Source organism: Medicago truncatula, chromosome 7 (genome assembly GCF_003473485.1).
Source record: "Medicago truncatula cultivar Jemalong A17 chromosome 7, MtrunA17r5.0-ANR, whole genome shotgun sequence".
Lineage (NCBI taxonomy): Eukaryota > Viridiplantae > Streptophyta > Magnoliopsida > Fabales > Fabaceae > Medicago > Medicago truncatula.
In genome coordinates, this window is record NC_053048.1 from 37,345,516 (window position 1) to 37,368,701 (window position 23,186).

The 23,186-nt window shown below is 32.3% G+C and overlaps 2 protein-coding genes and 1 long non-coding RNA gene across 3 annotated transcripts; all 3 read right to left on the minus strand.

Annotated features, from left to right (window-relative positions):
* Positions 1–3,980: 3,980 nt before the first annotated feature.
* Positions 3,981–4,944, minus strand: LOC11437162 (uncharacterized). The gene is made up of 2 exons (XR_005643160.1): positions 4,772–4,944; positions 3,981–4,266 (listed from the first exon to the last, which is right to left on the minus strand). It is a non-coding gene; the product is annotated as an uncharacterized lncRNA (long non-coding RNA).
* Positions 4,945–7,445: 2,501 nt separating this feature from the next.
* Positions 7,446–12,011, minus strand: LOC11436720 (peptide chain release factor PrfB1, chloroplastic). The gene is made up of 7 exons (XM_003624161.4): positions 11,692–12,011; positions 11,507–11,593; positions 10,006–10,226; positions 9,384–9,587; positions 8,628–8,831; positions 8,236–8,422; positions 7,446–7,929 (listed from the first exon to the last, which is right to left on the minus strand). Exons 1-7 carry the CDS (start codon positions 11,897–11,899, stop codon positions 7,625–7,627), a joined length of 1,416 nt encoding a protein of 471 aa, XP_003624209.2. The 5' UTR covers positions 11,900–12,011; the 3' UTR covers positions 7,446–7,624.
* Positions 12,012–12,672: 661 nt separating this feature from the next.
* LOC11438377 (F-box/LRR-repeat protein At3g26922) lies at positions 12,673–17,175 on the minus strand. The gene is made up of 5 exons (XM_003624162.4): positions 17,068–17,175; positions 15,766–16,691; positions 15,432–15,595; positions 13,282–13,349; positions 12,673–12,933 (listed from the first exon to the last, which is right to left on the minus strand). The coding sequence occupies exons 2-4, from the start codon at positions 16,678–16,680 to the stop codon at positions 13,328–13,330; spliced, it is 1,101 nt and encodes a 366-aa protein (XP_003624210.3). The 5' UTR covers positions 16,681–16,691; positions 17,068–17,175; the 3' UTR covers positions 12,673–12,933; positions 13,282–13,327.
* Between the last annotated feature and the right edge of the window lie 6,011 nt (positions 17,176–23,186).

Sequence of the window (23,186 nt, forward strand, 5' to 3'; positions counted from 1 at the left end):
AAAGCGTGTGTGTCTAGATGGTTCATGTGCTCTCGGTTTTAGTAATTCTTGCGCCTCATGATTGGAAACTATTTCAAGAAAGATTTGATATGAAAATATGTTTTGGACAACTGGAGTGTTTTAGCCCTTTGAAGAAAAAGCTCATGCAGGACAATGGCTATATAAGGAAGAGTCAACCCTAATAACAAGTAGAGATGTTTAAGTTGTGTTTTTTATCTCTTGTACTCTTTGATTATCAAAGTCTTAGAGATGGTTTGTTTTAATTGAGTTGTAATGTGTCTTTGTATTCCACTCTAATGCATCTAGTAAGAGTTGATTTGTGTATTGGAGTTGTTCTTCTACTTTATTGTAACCGTGATTGAGTCAATCACTATGCTGAATGATTGAGAGAAAGTGAGAGGAGTTTCTCATATTTAGAGGGAGTTCTAAATAGAAATACACAAGTAGTATTAGGTGAAGAAGATATTGAACAATGTTTGTTCATATAAGACCATGTGAACTAATACTGTTGAGAGTGGATTTCCTTTCTTGGATGGGTACCCCCAGAGTAGGAGTCGTTGCACCGAACTGGGTTACCAATCTATTATGCTCTTCTTTATCAAACTTTCTTTATTTTTGGTTGTTTGTTATTTTTGGTTATAATTGTTGTACACATTGTTTCGGACATTGTGTAAAACATCTGTCCTATGAGAACGAGAATTTCAATTGGTATCAGAGTAGGCATCATGTGTCTGTTTGGGTGAGCTCCATGGATAGACACATTATGTTCATATTGTGGCCTCGTCGCAAACCAATTTTGTAGCATCCTTTGAAGGAATTTAACATTGAATGCCAATTTTGTTCCTCGAAGGCGTGGTGACATCCATCAGGTTTGTTTCATGGTTCAATTGCAACTCTCGACCGAGACAGTTCAACAGTTACACATTCGTGACATTTTTTTAATGCATTCGTCTTTATAGATTGCAGAAGTTAAGGCTGTGTTTGGTAACACAAAAAAGCTAGCTTATAGCTTGTTGGACTAGCTTATAAGCTTGTTTTGATAAAATGATATGTGTTTGGTAAAAAGCTTTTCTCACTAGCTTATAGCGTTTTTTAAGAAGCTAATCCAAGTAGCTTTTTAGCTTATAGTTTGTAGCTTTTTATACTTTCTTCCCATTTTAACCTTTTCTTAATTTTATTTTATTTTATTATAATAAAAAAAACTACCCACTATCTTCTTAAACTAACCATGTTTATCATGTATGGCTTTTTAAATTTTCTTGTCCAATTTTTTGTTTTGTTTTACTTTGCTCATAATTCATATAATATATAATTTTATATAAAATTTATAATAGTGAAGCAAGTTTAGTTAAATAAAATTCATAAAAATAAAATAAATTGTTAAATAAAAAAAATCGATTGAATTCATAAATACATTTATTATTTTGTAGATGAAAATAATTTGAAATATATTTAAATATTTAAAAATAAATGTGTTAAGTAATAAAAATTATATATATGATATTAAAAAAATTAAACAAGCATGTCATTTTATGTCATTTTATATTTATAGTCACTTCAACAGCTAATTTTACCAAACACTTTTAATTTTAATCAGCTAACTTTTCAGCTATAAGCTATCAGCTATCAACCATCAGCTATAAGCTAGCTTTTCAGCTATCAGCTAACTTATAACTTTTTTTTACCAAACACACCCTAAGTTTCGGATATCCAGAAGTGTGTTTTTTTGAAACAAATGTTAGGAATTATTTGATAAAAAATGTTAGAGTTCGTGTTAGAATTTTTGCCAAGTAATAAATTTTGCTTATTTGTTCAATCTTCGATCACTTTATTTCATCTTAATACAATTAAATTTTATCAAAATTTGGGTGCTCTCTTGGCTTTTTTTTTTTGTTACATCTTGCTCTCTTGCCATTATTATTTTCTTGTTTGTTTTGTTGCAGTCCTATGATTGGTCCATGAAGATCTCTTTGTTGGAAATGTTACAAAATGAAATTTTTAGGTGAGGGAGTAATAATGTTACCCAGGGAAACCTTTAGAGGGTGGGAGGTAGGAGGTTAAAACTCCTTCGCATGTACCATAATTGTTCTTTTGATAGATATTATTTACAAAATTCAATGATAGAAAATTTTGATTGAAACTTGTGATCAACTTTTATTTCAATATTTACAATTAAATTATGTCAGGACATAATTTCACTTTTATGCTTTGTTTGGATCAGAGAGACCCAAGGGTGGGAGAGGTAGGATGTTAAAATTCCCTTGCATGTACCATAATTGTTCTTTTAGATAGATATTATTTACAAAATTTAATGATAGAAAATTTTGATTGAAACTTGTGATCAATTTTGTTTCATATTTACAATTAAATGATGTCCATGAGATAATTTTAGTTTTATGCTTTGTTTGGATCAGAGATGAACCCGAAGAAATAATTGTAAAGCAAATGAACTTTTTGACAAGAGTGAAAGTGAGAAAAAAATAAAAGTCAAATGAATGAAAGTGAGTAAAAAATAAAAATGAAATTTTTTATTGTTCGGTAGGAGTGAAAATAAAAGAATATATATATATATATATATATATATATATATATATTATATTTTCTTCTCCTACTTGATTGAACGGTGATATTGAAGAAGTGAGTTAAGATCCTCTCCATTTAAACTCTTCTCAATTTCTTCCATTTGGAGAAACAAAAACAAAAAAAAATTTATGATCTCAACTCTAAAAAAAGTAACAAGTGATCCAAACATGACTAATTTAATTTTTTTTATTGCTAAAATTCAATTTTAAGTCCTACACATGTTGACTATATGTAAAAGAACTAGTGGACCCGTGTGTGTTCGCACGGATTAATATATCGTCGATTTACAAAAATAATTTTTACGGCAAAACAAAAGAAAGCAGAATTACATATAAAATACAAAAAAAAAAAAAAAAAAAAAAAAAAAAAAAAAAAAACACAAATGTAAAACAAAAATCATCTGAATAACACACAATATTACATTCAACAGTGAAATCAGTATATCACGTGTATTCAATCTTTTCATTCTAATAAAATGCTATCGTCCATCAAATAAGTAAATAATATCAAGAAACCGGTGACCATGTATGTGGATAGATTCCTCACGAACAATTACTTTGAGGCATTGTTGAAATAAATGAATCAAATATTTTGGAAGACTTCTTTTATAGACATAGTGGTTTAAATGTTGCAACCAAGCCAAAACTCAGGAATCTCGAGCCATCAATAATTAATATTCCTAAACCAATTAACATGTCTAAAGCCTCAACAATTAATTATAGAAAAATTTATAAGAGATGTAGTTAAAAGATGTTGCATATATTTTTAGCCTTTACTTGTAAGCAATTTTTTTTTATATAGATTTCATACTCAAAATAAACTCACTATAACAATTTGTTATTAACAAAGTTTTTACTCAGTTTATACATTTATGTTTAAAGTTTAGTTGTACAATTATGTATACACTTAAGAGATCAAGTTTATAAATTTGGGTAGATGGAAATCAAATCTACACAAAATACTCAAAAGCGAAAACTTACACATAAGAAAGAAGATACATCCACTCATTATTTCATTGTCAAGCTTTTAAAATCATTCATCAAAATGATCACATCAAGCAAAAGATAATGAAGCACCAATCAAAACTAATAATTATTATTAAGTACACAAACATTTTATCAAACGCTTCAATGCATTTTATCCCCTTGCTAACTTGAGTCCCACTAAAACTATCCACCTTCACAATTTCAAGGTGTTTATCACCTAAAAGTTAATAATAACACTTACATATTTAGTTATCACAACACCAAGAAAAACATGTACCAACTTCAACATCACCTAAATGAATCTATATCTTTCGTTTCATTTTGTTTGTAACACACATCACGTTAAACATTAATATATTGAATTCAACAAACAAAAACATGAATAAACTAATATTAGATGCAATCATAAAATAGAGCAAAAACGAATTTGCTTTTTAATCACTAGAATATATCCACACATATGACATGGTTTCTTAGTAAAAACTATAGACAATGACAACAACCCCCATCAACCCTTACTATTCCAATATATTTTCATCACACTCATTAATTTCAGCCACAATCCGCTACTACATCTTCATCCCCTAAATACGAAGACCCATAAACAATAAACAAATTAGGACAAGAAAGAGTTACAAAAATGCAATAACAATCATCCTACAATACTCACCAATCTACAAACAAAAAAGCATATTCCCTGCAAGCAATAAACCTATTAAGGTGAGATAACTTGTTGAGGGTGATGATAACCTCTTAGTTCAATCTATTATATATTACTAAACTAATTTCACATCTAAGGGGGCGTTTGTTTTTGGGAAACACAAATTATTTCCAGGAATAACATACCCGGGAATGAAAATATGAAAATTTGATTCTTGAGTATTTGTTAAAAAAAGTGTTTGGCAAATAACTTGACATTCCTGAAAAAATTGGAAGTTACAATTTTTTTTTTAAATCTATGCATAATATCATGGGAATGCACATTCTCATCTCTTTACATGGGAATAATGGAAGTTATGAGAAGTTACTCCATTCCCAGGAACCTTTATACCCAGGAATATTTTTTTCTCAACCTCATAACAAACATGGGTATAATCATTCCCTAGTCATGTATTCCCGGAAATGTCATTCTTAACCTTGAAACAAACACCCCCTAAAAAATTTACAAATATTGGAGCAGAGAAGGGAAAGAAGCTTTTTACCCTGGTTTCTTCACCGTAAACCTTTCGAACGTGCTTCCCCACCGAGACCTGATACACCCCATTCGCTGCCACTAAGCGCAGTGCTCTTATTTGAAGATGATGCCGCTGACGCTCAATTTGAAGTTTGTCTCGATCTCCGTCGATTTGGAGAGCGTATCCAATGATTACATCCATTCACTTCAATGTCGCTAAATTAATACTCAATTTGTTCCTTTTTAATTATCACATTTTGACTTTTTAGATAAACCAAACAACAAATACTTTTACTATTTTTGAAACAACAATTTATCTTTTTTTCTATAATAACCTTAATCATTTAATATCTCATTTCATATATTTCTCTCTCTGCAGTAAATATCTAAGGGTAATATAGATAAATCAACATTTAATGATGTGTTGGACTTTAAAAATGAAAGTTAATTGGAAACAAAAAATTTATGCAAAAGTGACAATTATAAAAGAGCGGAGGGAGTACTAGTGATGTCATATCTCGTGTTCATGTATGTTGTTTCATAGTTTGGGTGCTACACTATACTAGTGTAGTGCTACTTCTTGAAATTGATTTGAGTTATCGAAAAAAAGATAGATCTTTTGGGAATACGAAATTTGACATTGTATAAATATATGGTTTTGGTAGGTTTAATATTTTTAATCGTTATTTTCTCTCACGTCGGGAGGAAAAAAAATTCTAGATCGTGACGTCGGATTTTTGTGTGTCCAAATGACACAACTCATGGAAAAAACAACGGAGCATAAATTCGTACAAAATATTGATATGCATGGTGAATGTGGGTTCAATTGGACTAATTGGCTACTGCTTTTGGTATTTTTTTGTATGTAGTATGTCGTTCATTAGCATGAATTGTTTCATGAAGAACTGTTGCTCAGAAGATTTGAATTTTTAATTTGTTCTTTTAAATTTTCGGCTCCCTTCACTTTATTTTTTCAATTTTCCGTTACTTTTATAGTATGTTTGGACGAGGTAATTGGAAAATTTTAGAGAATTTAGAATTCTAGGCAATTTAAAAGATTCAATTAAATTACTTTCATTTCTCAATTCTTGTTTGGATGGAGCAAAAAACAATTTCATCATCATCATTTTTGGGCAACTTTTGTAATTTTTTTGGGCCAAATTTAAAAATTGATATTTGGGGTCAATTTGTGAATTTAAAAATTTTGAGGGGTCAAATTATAATTTTTGAAAAATTTGAGGGGCCAATTTGTAATTTTTTTGAAATTTATTGGGGTCAAATTGAAAAATTTGAGGACCAAAATGCAAAATTTGAAAAATTATAACAATGATGAATTTTGAAATTCTTAGCTTTTAGGTGTCATTTAAAATTCTCTAAATTTGACTTGAACAAAATACTTCATAAATTTCCATCATTTTGAAAATACTTCAAACTATTATCCAAACAATGGAATTCACATTAAAGTATTTGAATTCCCTCAAAACATTCCCCCATCCAAACACACTCCTAGAGTTCAAAACAAAGATCTAGAAATTTAGATTTTTGACTATCTCATAAGTCTCTATCAAGAGATGACTTTTTTATCGAGGTTAGTTTGTACTAATTTTCTAATGATAATGCTCATTGAACGTAAGCTTGTTCAGTAACTGTACAAGAAAGTACTCCCTCCCGTCTTTTAATATAGGAGTAGTCACAAAAATCACTGGTATTAAGAAAAGTTGTTGAAGTAATAAATTTATTTGAAATATGTGTTACTATTACTAAATTGCCCTTTATGCATAAATCCATTTAATGTTGATTTTTCATATTCCAAGATAATTGATAGTATTAATAAGAGGTATAGTTGAAAAAAGAATAATGAATACATCTATGAATTTGTAGATAATATTATATCCAAGGACAGACTTTTTTTGTAAACAATCTTATAGGAACCGAGGGAATATTTAATTATGCATTCATCCTTTATTTGATTAAAATACATTGGGATCTCAATCTACTAAAATTCAAGGGTTGACATCTATGGATAACCTACTAAAATTAGGGTCAATATCTTCTCCATTTGTTCCATTTAGAGAGATAAAGACACATAAAAAGTAAAAAATAATTAATGATGGTGGGACCCACTTAGTGATAGGACCCGTCACTTATTTTTTGTGTCTATCTCTTCCCAAATTGCAACAAATGGAAAAATTTATAAATGGAGAGGATCTCTCCATGTTATCAACTTTGATTCAGTCACTAAGAAACGATTGGTCATGAGATGAGAGGGAGATCACACTGAATGAAGAGAGAAAATTGTGTCAAGTGTTTGTGTTTGGGAGGGATGGAGAGAGAAAGCATATGAAAATAAATTAAGCATCTCAATGAAGGAAGACAAAAAGTCTGGAAAAAAAAAGAAGGAACGGATAAATTGAATACTCCAGTTAGTAAAACGTGTTATACTAAAGACTTAATGTATATTAAATGAATTAAATACTAAAAGGAAATAAAGAATAAATTTTGTATTGAAAATATAAATAATTAAACATTTACAACATTAAATACACAAGTTATGATTGAAAAATTATTTCAAAAGACCTACTATTTCTGTTTAAGGTTTGTTTAGAAAAGTATTTGAAATTATCTGTGAATTTGATCTAGTAAAAATTAATTTGAAATAATTTAACTTATAAGTAAATTAATTATAAAATTTAGTGAAAAAATTCCAACCAACCACAAACTACTTTTTATCACTACTAATCAATATTAAAACTAAGACAATCAATTTTGATATATTATTACAACAAATAGACATGAGATTTTTCTTTAGCAAAATTGTGTTTATCCCAAGACACAACAACCATATCGTTCCCCTCCATTGAATGGGAGGTCAAAGAAGTTATTAGTTAACCCCACTGGTAGACATTGTCATACTATACTTGTGTTTGAGGTAAGATTTGATGAAGGGATCCAATTCTCCATCAATAACAGAGGTGATATCTGGTGTTTCATGCCCTGTTCTTACATCCTTTACTAGTTTGTATGGATGGAAGACATAATTTCTTATTTGCTGTCCCCATTCAGCCTTCACTACGTCCCCTCGAATCTGTTTAAATTCAGTTGCACGTTGCTCTTCAGCTATCACCAACAGCTTCGCTTTCAAACGACTTAAAGCTTTTATCTTATTTGCTAGCTGGGATCTCTCCTCTGCACAAGCATAATTGCAGTTTGGAGTTAAAACTTACAAATAGTATAGATAACCAAATTAGATCCATAATAACACAAAATAAGTGGCTCTCAATTTTTTTTTCACAAAAGTGAATTTAAACAGAAGCAACAGTAACACTCTACAAATGATTAGAGTAGTGAGTGTGGCAGTTACGATAATTATAGTATTGGTTCTAATCAGAAAATTGATTTGATAACGTTATGTAGAGAGAGAGAGTCAATAAATGAGTGAAGCCTCTCTTTCCTTTCAAATGAATGGAAACAGATCAAAGGAGAAAGAAAAACCTGTGCAGCGAAGAGTGACACCAGTTGGGATATGTGTAATTCGAACGGCAGTTTCAACCTTGTTAACATTCTGACCTCCTTTTCCCCCTGCTCTTGAGAAGCTGATTTCCAGGTCCTCTTCTGGAATTTCAACATTCAAAGATTCTTCTGGAAGAAGAGGCATGACTTCAACACCAGAAAAGCTTGTCTGTTCAAATATTCAAATATTGGAGTTTAAAAGAAATATTGTGCATTTGTAATCAAAGGCATATGACTAACACATTCAAAAGCTTTGTTTTCTTTCATTAATGGACATCATTGCTATTGCAGTCTACAGCAGCACTTTCACTGGGTTTTTTTGGGAACTGATCAAGCAATCTGACATTCAGCTAGCAAAAAGAGTCGGTTGTTACCTGACGAAGACCTTTGGAATTAAAAGGGGACTGCCGAACAATGCGATGTGTTCCTTTCTCCCCAGACAAATACCCATACGCATAACGGCCTTCAACTTCGATGGTGGCAGATTTAATTCCAGCTTCTTCTCCAAGAGATTTCTCAACCACTCTGGTTTTGTATCTTTGTTTCTCATCACTACATCTAAAGCATGTCGCCCAGTCCTGCACTGGAATAGTAAGTTGAAATTGAATACTCAGCATCACCACAAAGTACTCATATTCCAAGAAAAGCGCAAATAAAAAAAATAACTCAAAAGATTGATAAGTTGCAACTTTTCAGACTACACAGTGCGGGCTCTCTATATTATTATCTGAGAAGAAAAAAAAACAGCATAGCAAGGTTCCAAGATGACTATTTTTTAGAAATGGCAGAATATTAAATGCTTAACAAACTCATTCCCACATACTACAAGTGCACTCATCCAGATTTAAATGCATATGACAGTTACTTGTCAGTACACATGTGGCTATGAACAAATTTCAGAAAGCCTGGAGAAGTTTAAAAATGTTGAGACAGAGAGGTGACATATAGCTGCGTGAATTTTTACTCAGGATGAAAAAAAGAAGGTAAATTCTAGCTTTTCCTGGCATACAAATTACAAGTTCCTCCGTTCTACCCGTATAATATATCAGACAATAATTTTTTTACCTCTAGGGCTAGGAATGAAAAAACAAGTTCATTAAGGTAACACCTGTACACGGATAGCTATTTACCTGTGCATCAGTGCCTCCTGCACCTGCTGTAATAGAGATAACAGCACCTTCTTTGTCGTAAGGACCAGAAAGAAGTTGAGTCAGCTCAAACCGATCAATTGACTTATTCAGTTCTTTAATTAGACTAGAAGCTTCTTCATAAAGCCCTTTATCAACGGATTCCATTTCCTCTGTCAGCATAACTATTGTTTCTGCATCCTCAACCTACATTCATTGTAATGAAGGCCATAGTGGCACATGATTAGATTGGTACAAGTGAAGAAGTGGAGAAACTCAACACAACACGAGTCCTTAAAAGAGAGATAGATTTGTTGTACATCGTGGAAGCATCGTGAACATTGATAGCCATGTTTATAAGTCTGCGGGTGGCTATTTTTATTTTGGCTTTTATCATATTTTTTTTATCTTTCTTGCACTTAATATTAGCAGGAGATAAATAACTTTTGTGTCAATTTTACAAAATTACCTTCATTAATTTTTGTTTCTAAATCTTTACGGCCAGTTCTTGAGGCATTTAAAAGTTAACAATGAAACTTGAAATCCAATTTATTTATTAGTATAGATATTACTGCATGTCGGTCTTCATGTAATTGCTCCTAAGATATTCAGAATTATATCTAACCTGAGTTTTGTAGTCATTGAGCAATTTTATCTTTTCTTTGACATCAGCCAATGTCGAAAGAGTCTGTTGAGCTTTGGCTCGGTCGTCCCAAAAGGAGCTACAAGATGCTTCCTCTTCCAACTTGGCAAGTTCTTGCTCCAATAATTGTAGACCAGATGATTCTCTAATCTCTTTGACACGCTGTGATGCAATTTCAACATCCTTCCTCAGAGAATAAAAATCTGCAACACAATGCCAGAGTGCTACTTTAAAACAAACTAATCCAGAATTAATTTTAGCGACTATCCACTAATTGATTCACCCCATACATTACGATGGAGTATATGATTATACAAAAGGAAGAGAGAAACGGGAAATTACCGAATGACTTAAATCTAAAGAAGCCTTCATGATAACACCAATGTGCAAATCTACTTGTTCAATTACAAAATACTACTTTAGATTGCAATCATTTGGAATAGAAAATAATTTACAAACAGCAAAATGTTAATAAGATACTGCCCTGTAGTCTCTCGGTGTTGTCGCCTACATCATTCCTTAAGGGTGTATTTGGATGGAGGATTTAGGAGGGAAAGGGAAGGGAGGGCTTACTTTTCTTTTTTAAATTACAGACACTATAAAATGATTTTTAAAAAATTGAAATAATCATATGATAAATAATCATATAATACTTCAATAGCACTTTATATCATCCGTGATTTAAAAAAGAAAAGTAAGTCTTCCCTTCCCTTCCCTTCCCCTCCTAAACTCAATTCAAACACACCCTTAAGTGCTTCCCCGTAGTCGGAAAAAGAAGATGATACAATACAACATTTGGTAACTGATGGGTGCATATTCCAGTCATGACGACTTATTTTAAAGCTGAAAGTCAAGGGCCACTTTAAATTATGCACATCAGACTCCCTGCAAGGGTTTTACGTGCACGTGCAAATCGCGGTAATAACACACTGCCTTGTTCAGAATCTGCTCTACAAGAGTGCTATAGCGCTACTATAGCTGCTGTTTGACAATTTTGTACTGAATAGTGTATTGTGGAACAATATTGATTCATTCACATTCTGCTACGCTACAGGGACTTTTAACAACACTGAGTGGGGGTAACACTTACATTATTATTACATAAAATTTAGTGGTCAAGAAGTCAGCTGAGCAAGTTTTGAAGGGATTTGGGTTGTTAGCAGCTGTAAAACCTACTACATACAATCTTAACCATAAAACAAACTGAATATGAAATTGAAGACTTAAAATTACATGAGAGCCAGTTACTTTGAAACTACTGTGGTTCCATTTTCACTTCAAAACACAGGGATTCTACAATTGACATATAATTCGAGGGAGTTACGCGCATTTTAGCCTCATTCTAAATACTAATATCATAACATCACCGCCGGCGAATGAAAATGTGACATGATTTTGTCTGAATTATACAAAAAGATCTCAACTAAAGTATGGACATAAACATTAATAATTAATGTCATTGATTGATAACAAAAGCAGTTACCTTGAAGTGCGGAATCACTTGTGTGAGTATCCTCCTCCCCTTCCCCAACGCTGCTCAATTGATTCTCAGGCGTCGCAAACAGAACTACTGTGAAAGCCATTAACACAAAAACAAAAAATAATGAAATAAATGAAGTAGTAAACATGAGAATTGAAATAAATAAATAAATAGAATAGAAAGAGTACCAGGTGATAGAGGAAAAGGAGAAGGACGATGAGAGAGAGTGGTGGTGCGGAAAGATAAGAAAGGAAAATGTGGTGAAGAAGAAGAAGAAGAAGAAGAAGAAGAGGGAAATTGTGGAATGAGAAATGGTTGTTTATAAGACCTAAAGGTTTTGGCGGTTACAGTGGTGGTGTAGTAGCAGCACAGAGGGTGTGAAACAACAACCTCCATGACTTAAACGAGTCGCTTCAAACTGAAAGAAACTAGAGACAGATTGTTCGTTCCTGCGTGCGTAAGTTATTTTGTTCCGGATATGGTTGTTAGTGGTTACGCGGTCTAAGGTTGTCTACTTGTCTTGTGAAATTGGGTTTTGCTAATTCTCAATTAACAAATTATTTATTGGAAATTTTAATACTTGATGCATTCAAGGCACAATTTCTATAAAAAAATTACTTTTTAAAGTCTTTAAAAAATATCTGATGCATTTATTAATATTTTTCATTGAAATTACAATGACTTTACGACTAGAAATTTAAATTTTGGGTCATGCTAATTTTTGTTTTGAAGTTGTTTTTAGATTTTTTTGTAGATTTTTATTATTTTTTTAAACCATAATAGACAGATACAATACTCTTTAAAATGTTTTTTTTTGTTGTAAAAAGTGATTATTTTAAAAAGTTATAACCAGTTTGTTACATATTAAAATAAAAGGGATTTTGATATTCAACAATCTAATGATTATATTTTTAGAGATTTTATAAAAATAATCATAATCTTTTTTGTGGTTGTTTATTGGAATAAAAATCATTTCTTTATAGAAAAAATAATTAAATTTGTTTAAATTCAACTATATATAAAAGAGATTTTTTATTACAAAATTGTCTCAATCTCATGATACTTATCTTCTCTCTCCTCTAAAAATTGCATGAATCTTTTGATAATTATCTTCCGTCCAACAAAAGTTATTTATGTTGTCACGAGTGTATCCTCCATCCCGTGAAATATAGGTTGCATATTGAAATATAGCTGTCAATGTAACATTTGAGTTTATACAAAAAAACATTTGAGTTTCATGGAAACTGAAGTTACAAATATCACTCAAAATACATCTGCCAGTGCCTCCAGAATTCCAGCACAACTGTGTTTATACATAAAAACTAAAGCATAGTGGGTTCTGACAAAAGTTTGATTCAAAACCTCATTACTTTGATATTGCTTCTTTGAAATTTCCCAGTTTGCTCCATATGGACAACAGAAATCAATGTCTGCATGTAACATTAGTCATTTTAGCTTTCTCCAAGAATAATATTATGCAAAGGAGAAAACTTAGGTACAATTCCTTAGGTGCTTTTCGCATAGTTCTTAACTAAAAATACATATTTTTTGGATATAACAAACTTTGAGAAAATTATGGATTTGAGGAAATCATGGTGAATTTAGTTAAGAACCATACGAAAAGCATCTAAGGAATTGTACCTAAGCTTTCCCCTTATGCAAATTAAGCATACAAACAGTTCACAAAGATTGTTTAGGCCATAAGTTGTGCTTAGAGAACTAAAAGCCATAATTGATAATTAAAATCATAATATTCATTTTGCAAGGCCTAAAACCACCTAATCACTTGTCAACCCACTGTGTGAAAGGCCTAAAACCACCTAATCATTGACAACCCATTGGCATCCTACACAATAAGAGATAGACTTTAAAGTTTGCTAAGTTGATTCTCATTTAATCTTGTAAGTTAGATTTTAGATGACCTACAAAAGAAAATAAATAATAAATCCCTTCAAAAAACATATATATGATTTTTTTTTAAGGGATAGATATTTGATGTAGACTTAAAATCTTCACTGTTATAGCAAAAAGCCAAAAAGTAAACACAGATAATCAGTCAAACAAACTAAGTCATATCATTCCTCAAAAAATAAACTAAGTACTACCAATCAATAAAAAAAATGGGAATAGCAAAAACATTAGTAAGTCAACAATACTAAACAGTTAGAATGCATAATTCCATAGTATTGTGTTATGTAAAGGGATCGAATTTGTCGAAAATTTAAGTTTTCACTTTGATATTTTATTTTAATTTATTTAAGAACATGCAAACCAATCAAAATTAAGTGCACTCTAACATCATACTCTTAAACTAAGAGTGTTCCACTGAGAGTTTGGTAATGTTCTTAACTGAGATATTCTAATTAAGGTCAATGTTCCACTAATATTGCAAAAGTAAAAAGTAAACACAAATAACCAGCTAAACAAAAAAGTCAAATGATTCCCCAAAAAAAAAAAAAACAAATCATACCAATCAATAAAAATAAAAAAACGGGAATAGCAAAAACATGAGTGAATCAACAATACCAAAACAGTTGGAATGCATAATTCCATTGTATTTTGTTATGTAAATGAATCTGATTTGTCTAAGTTTTAAGTTTTCACTTTTATATTTTGTTTAAATTTTTTTAGAAATATGCAAACCAATCAAAATAAAGTGCACTCTAACATCATATTCTTAAACTAAAAGTATTCCACTAAGAGTTTGATAATCTTCTTAACTGAGATATTCTAATTGAGGTCAATGTTCCACTAGTGTACTGGTAGATACTGCCCCTGGAACTGGAAATTGAAGTGGCATGAGAATTTGAAATGTTATTCGGCAATGTATGCACAACAACATGAACCAGTTTTTTAATGTCTGATCAACTAACCTAAGACGCTTAGAGTCCAAAATGAGGTTTGATAAACAACATATTGCTGACTTTAGAGATTGTCACACTACTGTTTACCCTCTTTGAAACTCGCTTGGTTTTTTATGAGCTGGATTTTCTTCTAAAATGAGGCAGACAGAATAATTTGCACTAGAGATTTTAATTCAAATCCTAAAAACTACAAATCAAAATAAAATGCCAATAGACAAATTATGCATCCAATTGAAGGAACAATGACTTTAAAACTAAAACTATCGGATCTAATAGATCACCAGTCGATGAAAATTTGTTTCATTAAAACTAACATTATGTACTTTAAAATATAACAAAAAACTGCATAAGTAAAGATCTACAAATAGAAGTCTAGTCCAGATCACAGTACCTGTGCAAATTATAAGAATCATATCAATTGTGATCCACAAGCAAAGTAGTAAGCGTACATGATTCCAACATTGCAATGTGACTGGACTATGATAGGAAGAGTATAGAAGAGTAATTTTTGGTTTCTTAGTTATTATAAGAGCAAAGCTTAGGATGAGCAATTACACTTGATAATTAGAAACAAAGGCTTTTTTTAAGGTTACCTATTATACATTCTTGCAACTAAGTTGTATTTTCATACATAAATATCATATGAACAGTCCATGAAAACCATGAATGCAATCATCTGAAAGCATCGTATTAATGCATTGTCCCAACAAAGGATAAAAACCAATAATGAACAGCCACTCATCTCACAAGTAAAGAAAAACCGGTCCTGTTCAGAACTAAATACAGAAATAAAAGTAAAAACTGATTGTCAACGTTTATCATCAAATAAGCAGAAAAAGAGCCATTGAACTGCATTACAGGGATATATTAGTAGTTAATATAAAAAGATGACAGTAAAGCAAAACCATACTTCCTTCAGATCTTTGCACTTTTTTACATTCAAGTTCAAACTGGAGCACATAATAGCCACAAGCTAATAAAAAATAACTTTCAGCAACTAAACTAACTGCATTGCAAAAATTAAACCAGAAAATTTTTGTTCAACAGGTTGTAAGCACATTTACCTCCAATCTACGATTTCAACCTTTGCTGAGGGTGAGTTTTGAAGTAAAAAGTACAACGTTCCATTAGGCATGGATGAGGGTATGCGCATTTTCACTTTAAGTAACTTCAAGTTACACAAGGAATGGAACTCAACCTTCAATAAATCAGGAACTAACGAGAGAACCTAATCAATGAGGGATGATTGTCAATCAGGAACAATTTAATGCAAATCATATTTTTTGACAAAAAATATAACTAAAATAAAAAAGAAAGCATACTGAGAAAAATAATCAAAAGTGAAAATTGAAAATGAATTAACTAATATTCTCTCAAATCAAACATGGCCTAAGGTACCTTTAGAGCAGTATGATTGAGTGTCAATGATTTGATATTAGCAAGCTCAGCTAACCAGTTGAGAAGAACCAACGAAGCATCGGCATAATCTGTCCACATTCTTACCTCAATATTTACATGTTTGACAGAAGAGAGGTTGATTTTGCTCCTACATAGTTTCAAAACAGGAATACCCTCATAACAAACAAAGTCAAAGGTGAAAAGACTTGGAGTAGATAACTCAACCGTGCTATAGTAAACAGGATCCCCTACTATAGTCAAATTGGTAAGTGTAACACTTGATATGCAGAGGCTTTCTGCATCAAGAACATTACAATACAGAATCATCAAATTTTTCAAACTGTTTAATGCCGAAAAAGGCTCAGCACAACCATCGTCACCAACACAAAAGGCGAATGACTCTAGAGACAAGGTGGTTAATGCTGGCAAATTAAGGGACTTAGGAAATGATAATCTCTCATCAGTTCTAGGGGGACCAACACAAAGGTCAAGAGAGGTTAAAGTGTGACATGAAAAAAAGCAAGATGAGAAGTGTTGAAAATCACAGCAGGCATGGACTCTTAATTTCTCAACATTATGTGAAACAGCGTATGTGACGACCTTTTTGAGTAGGCGAGGATCCACAACACCCCGGCACAGAAAATCAACAGCGTGCAGCGGGGTTGACACATCACGAAGACACAAAATACGAGACACAAATCTATTGAAACTTTTGATCCTCATAAAGTGTGAAGAACATAATATAAGGGTGGGAAGATGCTTCCAAAGATGTCTCCATCTACTAGAGATTGTGCAAGTTTTAACAGCTTCGTCAGCATCCAAAAGGGATAGTATGCGAAGAAGAACACAATTGGGTAAATCACTGAGGCGATCTTCTTTTACATAGTCGTTGTGTTTTTTTCTTCCTCGTTTCATTGTCTGTGAAGCTGTGAGTTAGAAGCAAATCAGAGGCAAGTATTGAAAGGTATGAAACAAACATTAAAAAATAGCAAAATTGAAAGAAGATAACAAAGAAATCATTTTTGCTTTAGGGTGAGATATCAAATCTAATTGGACTTAATTATTGATTTGTTATCAAACGCGCATGTTTTCACTATAATTAAGTTTAATGGGAACAACCAAAATCAATTCACGATGATGAATTGAAAATGTAGATTAATTAAACTAAGTATGAGAAGTGATACCCTATTTAGTGATGAGATGAGACTTATTAGCGTAAACCCTAAATCCGAAATGACTGTTCAATTGGATCCTAATAATCTAAGTATGAACAAAACTTAACAATGGTGATGCAAAACTTACCAGGGATTGAAAGTGGTGCTTGAAACGGGAAAGAGAAAGAAGGGCCGAGTTCGTCGATGAGTGACGGAAGTGACGAAGATTCAACCAACCGGTTCGCGCGCTTCCCTTTTATCAAATATATATTTTATTTTATTTTTTATCTTTTTTAATTGTTTTATACAAAATTGTCCACTGTTTCATTTGTAAAACTGTTTCAGGTACAGGACAAACTGGAGGCAAGGGACAGGACAAAAGCTCATATTTTTGTCCCTCATCAAACCACAACACAACTTTTTGTCTCAAGTACAAATTATCTAAAATACCAAAATAACATTTTGTCCCCTAAAAATCGTATAAAACAACAAATTACTCAATTTCATAAAAAATTTGTCATGTGTTGTTCTGCCTTGTGTTGTACTGTTCTATCTTGTACTGTTCTGTCCAGTACTTACTGTTTTGTAAACCAAACACACCCTAAATAATTGTTCCACTTTCCCTAAAAAAAAAAAAAAAAAAAAAATTGTTCCACTTAAGAAATAGACATGGACGCACGATCCTCGTGAATAATCCGTTGTTTCGTAAAGTTTATAAAATATTTGAATTAATTCTTAATTGTTTGGCTTATCGATATACATTTTATCCTAACATTTGATTTTGTTTGGCGTTAAATAAACATTTGAGTCTAATTGTTTAGTTTATCAATATACATTTTGTCCTAACATTTATTCTTTGATAGAATTTTGTCCTAACATTTGATTATTTTTTTAGGGTTAAATATATTTTTCAGGTGACTTGTTCATAAAGAGTTGAACACATTAGTTCTCTAGCAAACGTTTAACTTCAGTTAAAAACATACAGATAAGGTGAAGTTAAATCATAAAGAATTGAACTTAAATATAAAGAGGGAAAGAAGAAAGACACAAAAATTTATCATGATTTACTACCTACCTGATAACTAGTTCAATTCACTCAGTCCATAATAATACCACACTTGACCTACGAAAATATGACAAACCGACTCTACAAAGTCATTACAAAAAATATCTTAAAGATCAACTATAACTCTCCTTCAAAAGAGATTATGCCGAGTCACAATCATATTCTGAAGCAGTTGACATGAGAAAACATTCACCTTGAGATGAGATGAAGATTCTCACACCCTTGCAATAAGTTGCACAATTTTTTATGACCTTTTGTCCACCACACTAACTCTCATGTGAAGGAATTAATAAGGCGATCTCACTGAATAAATACTCTCTAAAGCATAGAGAAGTTATCCTAAAATCATAAGTTCCCATTCAAAAGGATCCCTCGTCCACTTAAGCTTCCAAACCCATCTAGATTTCTCAAAGGAATAGCTCCCAACCAGGGATTTTTTCAAAAATTTGTAGATCGAACATCTCTAACCTTTCTGATGATACTATCAAAGAACTCATCAGTAGACTTAGGTTGACCTGGTTTCAATAAGGATACCTCATTCCACCATTTTGAGACATCTCTTAAACCCACCGCCCGCTCCCATGATGGTCTCATGGAGACGCTTGAAATATCTTGCTCAAATAATATCTTTCAACAAAGCCTTCTCTATTTTGATCAACCTCCAACGTCACTTCCCCAAAAGGGAAAGATTAAGCAATCTTAGATTTCTCATACCAACTTTTCCTTCACTACTTGTTCTTCACTCATTGACTTACAAACATCTGACCATCAGACATAACGAATCTTTCTTGCCCCTTTAGACTCTTTCCACAAAAAAACGTCATTGAATCCTCACAATTCGTCTCTAAACACCATTTGATATTTTCAAAAAGTTTCAAGAAAATTTCACCAAAGGGCGATAAGACCTAAAAACGACACTGAAATGCAATTAAGGCGACTATGATAGTCAGTTACATCAAAATCATAAACAATTTCATCTCGCCGAGGTAAACGATGAACTCGTAAATAATAACAAAAGAAAATAAACTCACCATGAGTAAGTAAAAAAGTAGAACTTAACCCGTTAAGAACGAGATGAGTGAAAAATTCACCAATCTGAAAACACTTTATCTTAATTGAAATATGAGTGCAAAAAACACATCATGTATAGAAACAAGCACACGTGCAAATGTATCTTGCCTTACGACATGTTACTGTCTTCAACACCTAGTGTTAAAAAGCAAAACATTTCGCCATTATATGTCTCGTGCTTGGGATTGTAAAACATCATATGATAAATAATTATATCCACACTTTAAAAAGCTTAAAGCACCTCGTCATTATATGCCTTACGTATGATATGAGGGTTGTGGACTGTTAAAATAATATTGGGCCAGAGGAACAACCATAGGCAAGCCACATCGACCTACCAGTTGATTTAAGCTAGGCCGTGTTATATTCAAGCTTGCTTTATAAGATCTAAGTGACCCATTTTGCTCTGACCCGTCCAAACATCTATAACTGCAAACAATTTAGAAATTCCAATTGCATCTCTATAAAAGAAACGAGACATTGAGAAAAGGGATGGCTTTTACACCATACCTAGCTACCGCAAGTAGAATTACTAGGGGTAATAGTTACTTTGGTCCCTAAATGTGTAATGATTAGTCATAATAGTTCTTCAATGTTTCAAAATTTTAAAATTGTCCCTCATTGCGCACTCTGTGGTCAAAATAGTGTCTAACGCAAAAGTAATTTCACAATGCTCACAATACTCTTTTCGTAGACAAAAATAACAACGAGTAAGTACTTATAAAGATTGATTGAACAATAAGTAAGTATATCGAACGATTAATATGACAATATTATCGAAACATTTCAACATGATGGACTATTTTGACTAGGGGTGGCAAAAAAATCCGTGTCCGCAGATAAAATCTGCAACGCCCTAGTTATTATATTTAATTATATTTAATTATTTTATTATGTGGAGTGTATATATATATATATATATATATATATATATATATATATATATGAGGTTGGTGATTTATGTGGAGTATATGCATATATTTATATATATGTGTGTTTTTGAGTGATTTATGTGGTGCATTATTTTATAATATGGTTTATTTAATAATAATGAGAATAAGTATGAAATATTAATTATTTTGGAGTTTGGGGAAATTAATAGGAATTAATAGAAGTTAAAGGGAGTTAATTGTAAATAGAAGGGAGTTACTTTTAAGAGGGAAGTTACACAGAGAGGTTAGAATCAGTTTTCACGTAAAAACCAACTTTGGGAGAAGAAGGAGAGAAGAGCAACTTAGAACCAGAGGAACCCTTTTTGCTGTGCATTTTTCATTCTGAATTAAGGTAAGGGTGAGGTTTACTTCAAGAATGTAGTTATTAAATTCTGATTTTGTATTTAACAGGTTTTGGTGAGGAATTGGGAATTTGGGGTTTTATGTTAGAATGAGGATTTTGCAGTTGTAAGCATGTTTTTGATGTTAGAATTGGGTTCTGGTTGCATGAAACACTTAATTATGTATCTGTAAACTGATTTGGGGAGTGATTGGAAGAAAAATGGGATTTTTGGGTAAAACCAGTTTTCTGCCCGTACAGAAGTTCATCGCTCGCCTCGCGAGTAGCTGTGCTCGCCATGGCGAGTGAGCAACTTCACAGCTCGTCTCGCGAGCAGTCCAACTCGCCATGGCGAGTAGCCCATATTAAAACTTGATTTTTGAAAAGTTGTTATAAGATGTTTTGGGGATGGTTTAAGGTACCTAGATGATGATAAAGATGAATGGTGAAAGTTTTAAGTTTAAAAGATGAATAGGGAACTTAGAATTGGAGTTTGAGTGAGAAAATGGCATTTTTCCCGAGAGCATCTGATTTTCACTCGCCTCGAGTTCGCCTTGAACTCGCCGTGGCGAGCTAGTGTTTTTGTGAACTCGCCATGGCGAGCAGATGTGCTCGCGAGGCGAGCTGCACAGTTCCTGAGTGTTGAATTGCTTGCTTGAATAATAGTGGTTTGATGTTGTTGTTTTTTAGCATGGTTATATATAATTATGCATTGTTTTGGTTGATTGGATTGCTGCATTAATGAATACTGATGATGGTTGAAATGTATGCTAATTATTGAATCATACATGTTGTTTAAGTTGAGTCACATAGAGTTGCATTGCATGGTCAGTTGTATGTAGATATACACAAGTAGGTCCATTGCATATGCATAAAACAGCGGTGAGGGCTTCGGTCCTGGAGTACTAGTTGCTCAACAGCGGTGAGGGCTTCGGTCCTGATTGGTACCACATGCATATTACATTTCATTAAGAAGTCTAAGATGGTGTCTTAGCAGTGGTCATGACATTTGCATGAGTCTTGGGTGTTGATTTCAGTTATTACCTGATGGATGATGTTGGTGTTGAATATGCATTTATATATATTCATTGTGATCATGGTGTGTTGTTGATGCTTGTGGTTGTTTGTGACTTATACATATATATGATTACAAGATAATGTGTTGTTGATTAGGGTGTTAGATTCAATTGATGATTTAATATCTATATTTATTGTTGTGGATCTCACCCCCTTCTGCTTGAAAATGTTGCCCTTCCTATGGGTAACTTGCAGGTGATCCTGAGTAGTAGTTGGTGGCTCAAAGTCGTGTCTAGGGCTCTGATACGTGGGATGAGATTTATCATTTTTATTATTGTTGCTTTCCTTTCCATGTATCAAATTTTGGAACTTGTAGTGTGGAGCCTTTTGTTGTTTTTGAACTATGATGTTGAATTATGTTAAGGCCTTTAATGCCATAGACTATTGTTGGATGTTCATGAGGTTATGGATTTTGAAAACTATTCCGCTGCTATGTTTTCATATATAATAAGTTGATTTGATTAAATAGTTTTATTTTCTATTTAAGAATTTTGAAATGACGTGTAGCATGCCCGTTTGTAGAATTACTCTGATGTATGTTTGCTATTTAATTGCTTTTGGGTAACGGGGTGTTACAAAATCCGTCATGGGCACGGGGCGGGTAGCTAAATGAGTAGCCGCGGGTATAATAAACGGGTATTTAACAACCCGTTACTTCATGGACACAAATACGGATTTGATGATACCCGTGCCCGCTGGTATCCGTACCCGTTAATAAATTATGTAAATTACTAAAATATCCATGTGTATATATAAAATTGCTTGGAATGCATATGAATTTTTGGATGTTTATTTGGATTTTAGTCTTTTCTAACTTTTATTTGGAGCTTTTTATGCTTTTTGGATGTTGGATGTTTTTATCCTTTTATTTTACTCCAAGAATTTGTATAGATTATGTAAGAATCATATGTATTATCCTACGATGAATTTGCTTGAGATTATGCAAGAATCATGATTTTTGTTGGATTATGGTATGGATTATGAAATTTGATAAAATCATGATTAGTTTTTTTTTTTTTTTTTTACAAAGAAAAATACCTTTTCTATTAAAAAAAATAATAAAAAATCCATGGGTACCCTCGAATATCCGTGAGTATATAAATACTGCACGAATATGGGGACGGGCACGGGTATCATATTTATCTAACGGGGCGGGGACGAATATCATACTACCCGTACCCATGGATACCCATTGACATCCCTAATTTTGACTAACGAATTGCATAATCAAAGACTATTTTTAAATTTTGATACTTTGAAGGATCATCGTGACTGCTTGTTTTTTTTTGTCAGATAGTCTAGTGGCTAGAATTCACCTTATAAGGTGAATAATTGGGGTTCGAACCCTGACTCTTGCATATAATAATGCATTGTCCTACCCAATTGAGCTATGCTCACGAGACTCCGACTACTTGTTACTCATTCAAAAACTTACCTGAATTATTATATTTCACAAAAAGAAAAGAAAGTTATTATAGAATTTTCCTCTAAAAAAAGTGCTACTGTTATAGATTTTTGATTATCTGCGCACGCTGTGCACGCAGCACTCTAGATTATGTAACATGTTCCACGCTCTCTCATCTACAACTAAAGAATATACTCTTTAGATGCTTATATATACTCATGTCTATGTACCTCAATACCAGAAGTTTCCGCTAGTACGGCAACACGCAACTGCATTGTTTATGTTTAGCTAGTACTACATTCTAAGCACGTGGCTGCATTAAATATTTTTTATGTTTTTTCTCTACGTATTTATGTAAAGGTGAATTAATAATAAA

Bases quoted from the DNA above. Each gene is read 5' to 3' on its own strand.
- LOC11438377 (XM_003624162.4), bottom strand. From the start codon at position 16,680: ATGAAACGAGGAAGAAAAAAACACAACGACTATGTAAAAGAAGATCGC. The intron at 15,596-15,765 runs GTACCTTAGGCC...CTCATTGATTAG, and splicing joins TCAATCATACTGCTCTAAAG to GTTCTCTCGTTAGTTCCTGA. The intron at 13,350-15,431 runs GTAAATGTGCTT...CTTATTGTGTAG, and splicing joins GTTGAAATCGTAGATTGGAG to GATGCCAATGGGTTGTCAAT.
- LOC11436720 (XM_003624161.4), bottom strand. From the start codon at position 11,899: ATGGAGGTTGTTGTTTCACACCCTCTGTGCTGCTACTACACCACCACT. The intron at 9,588-10,005 runs GTTAGATATAAT...CAATGAATGTAG, and splicing joins TCAATGACTACAAAACTCAG to GTTGAGGATGCAGAAACAAT. The intron at 8,423-8,627 runs GTAACAACCGAC...ATATTTGAACAG, and splicing joins ATTCCAAAGGTCTTCGTCAG to ACAAGCTTTTCTGGTGTTGA.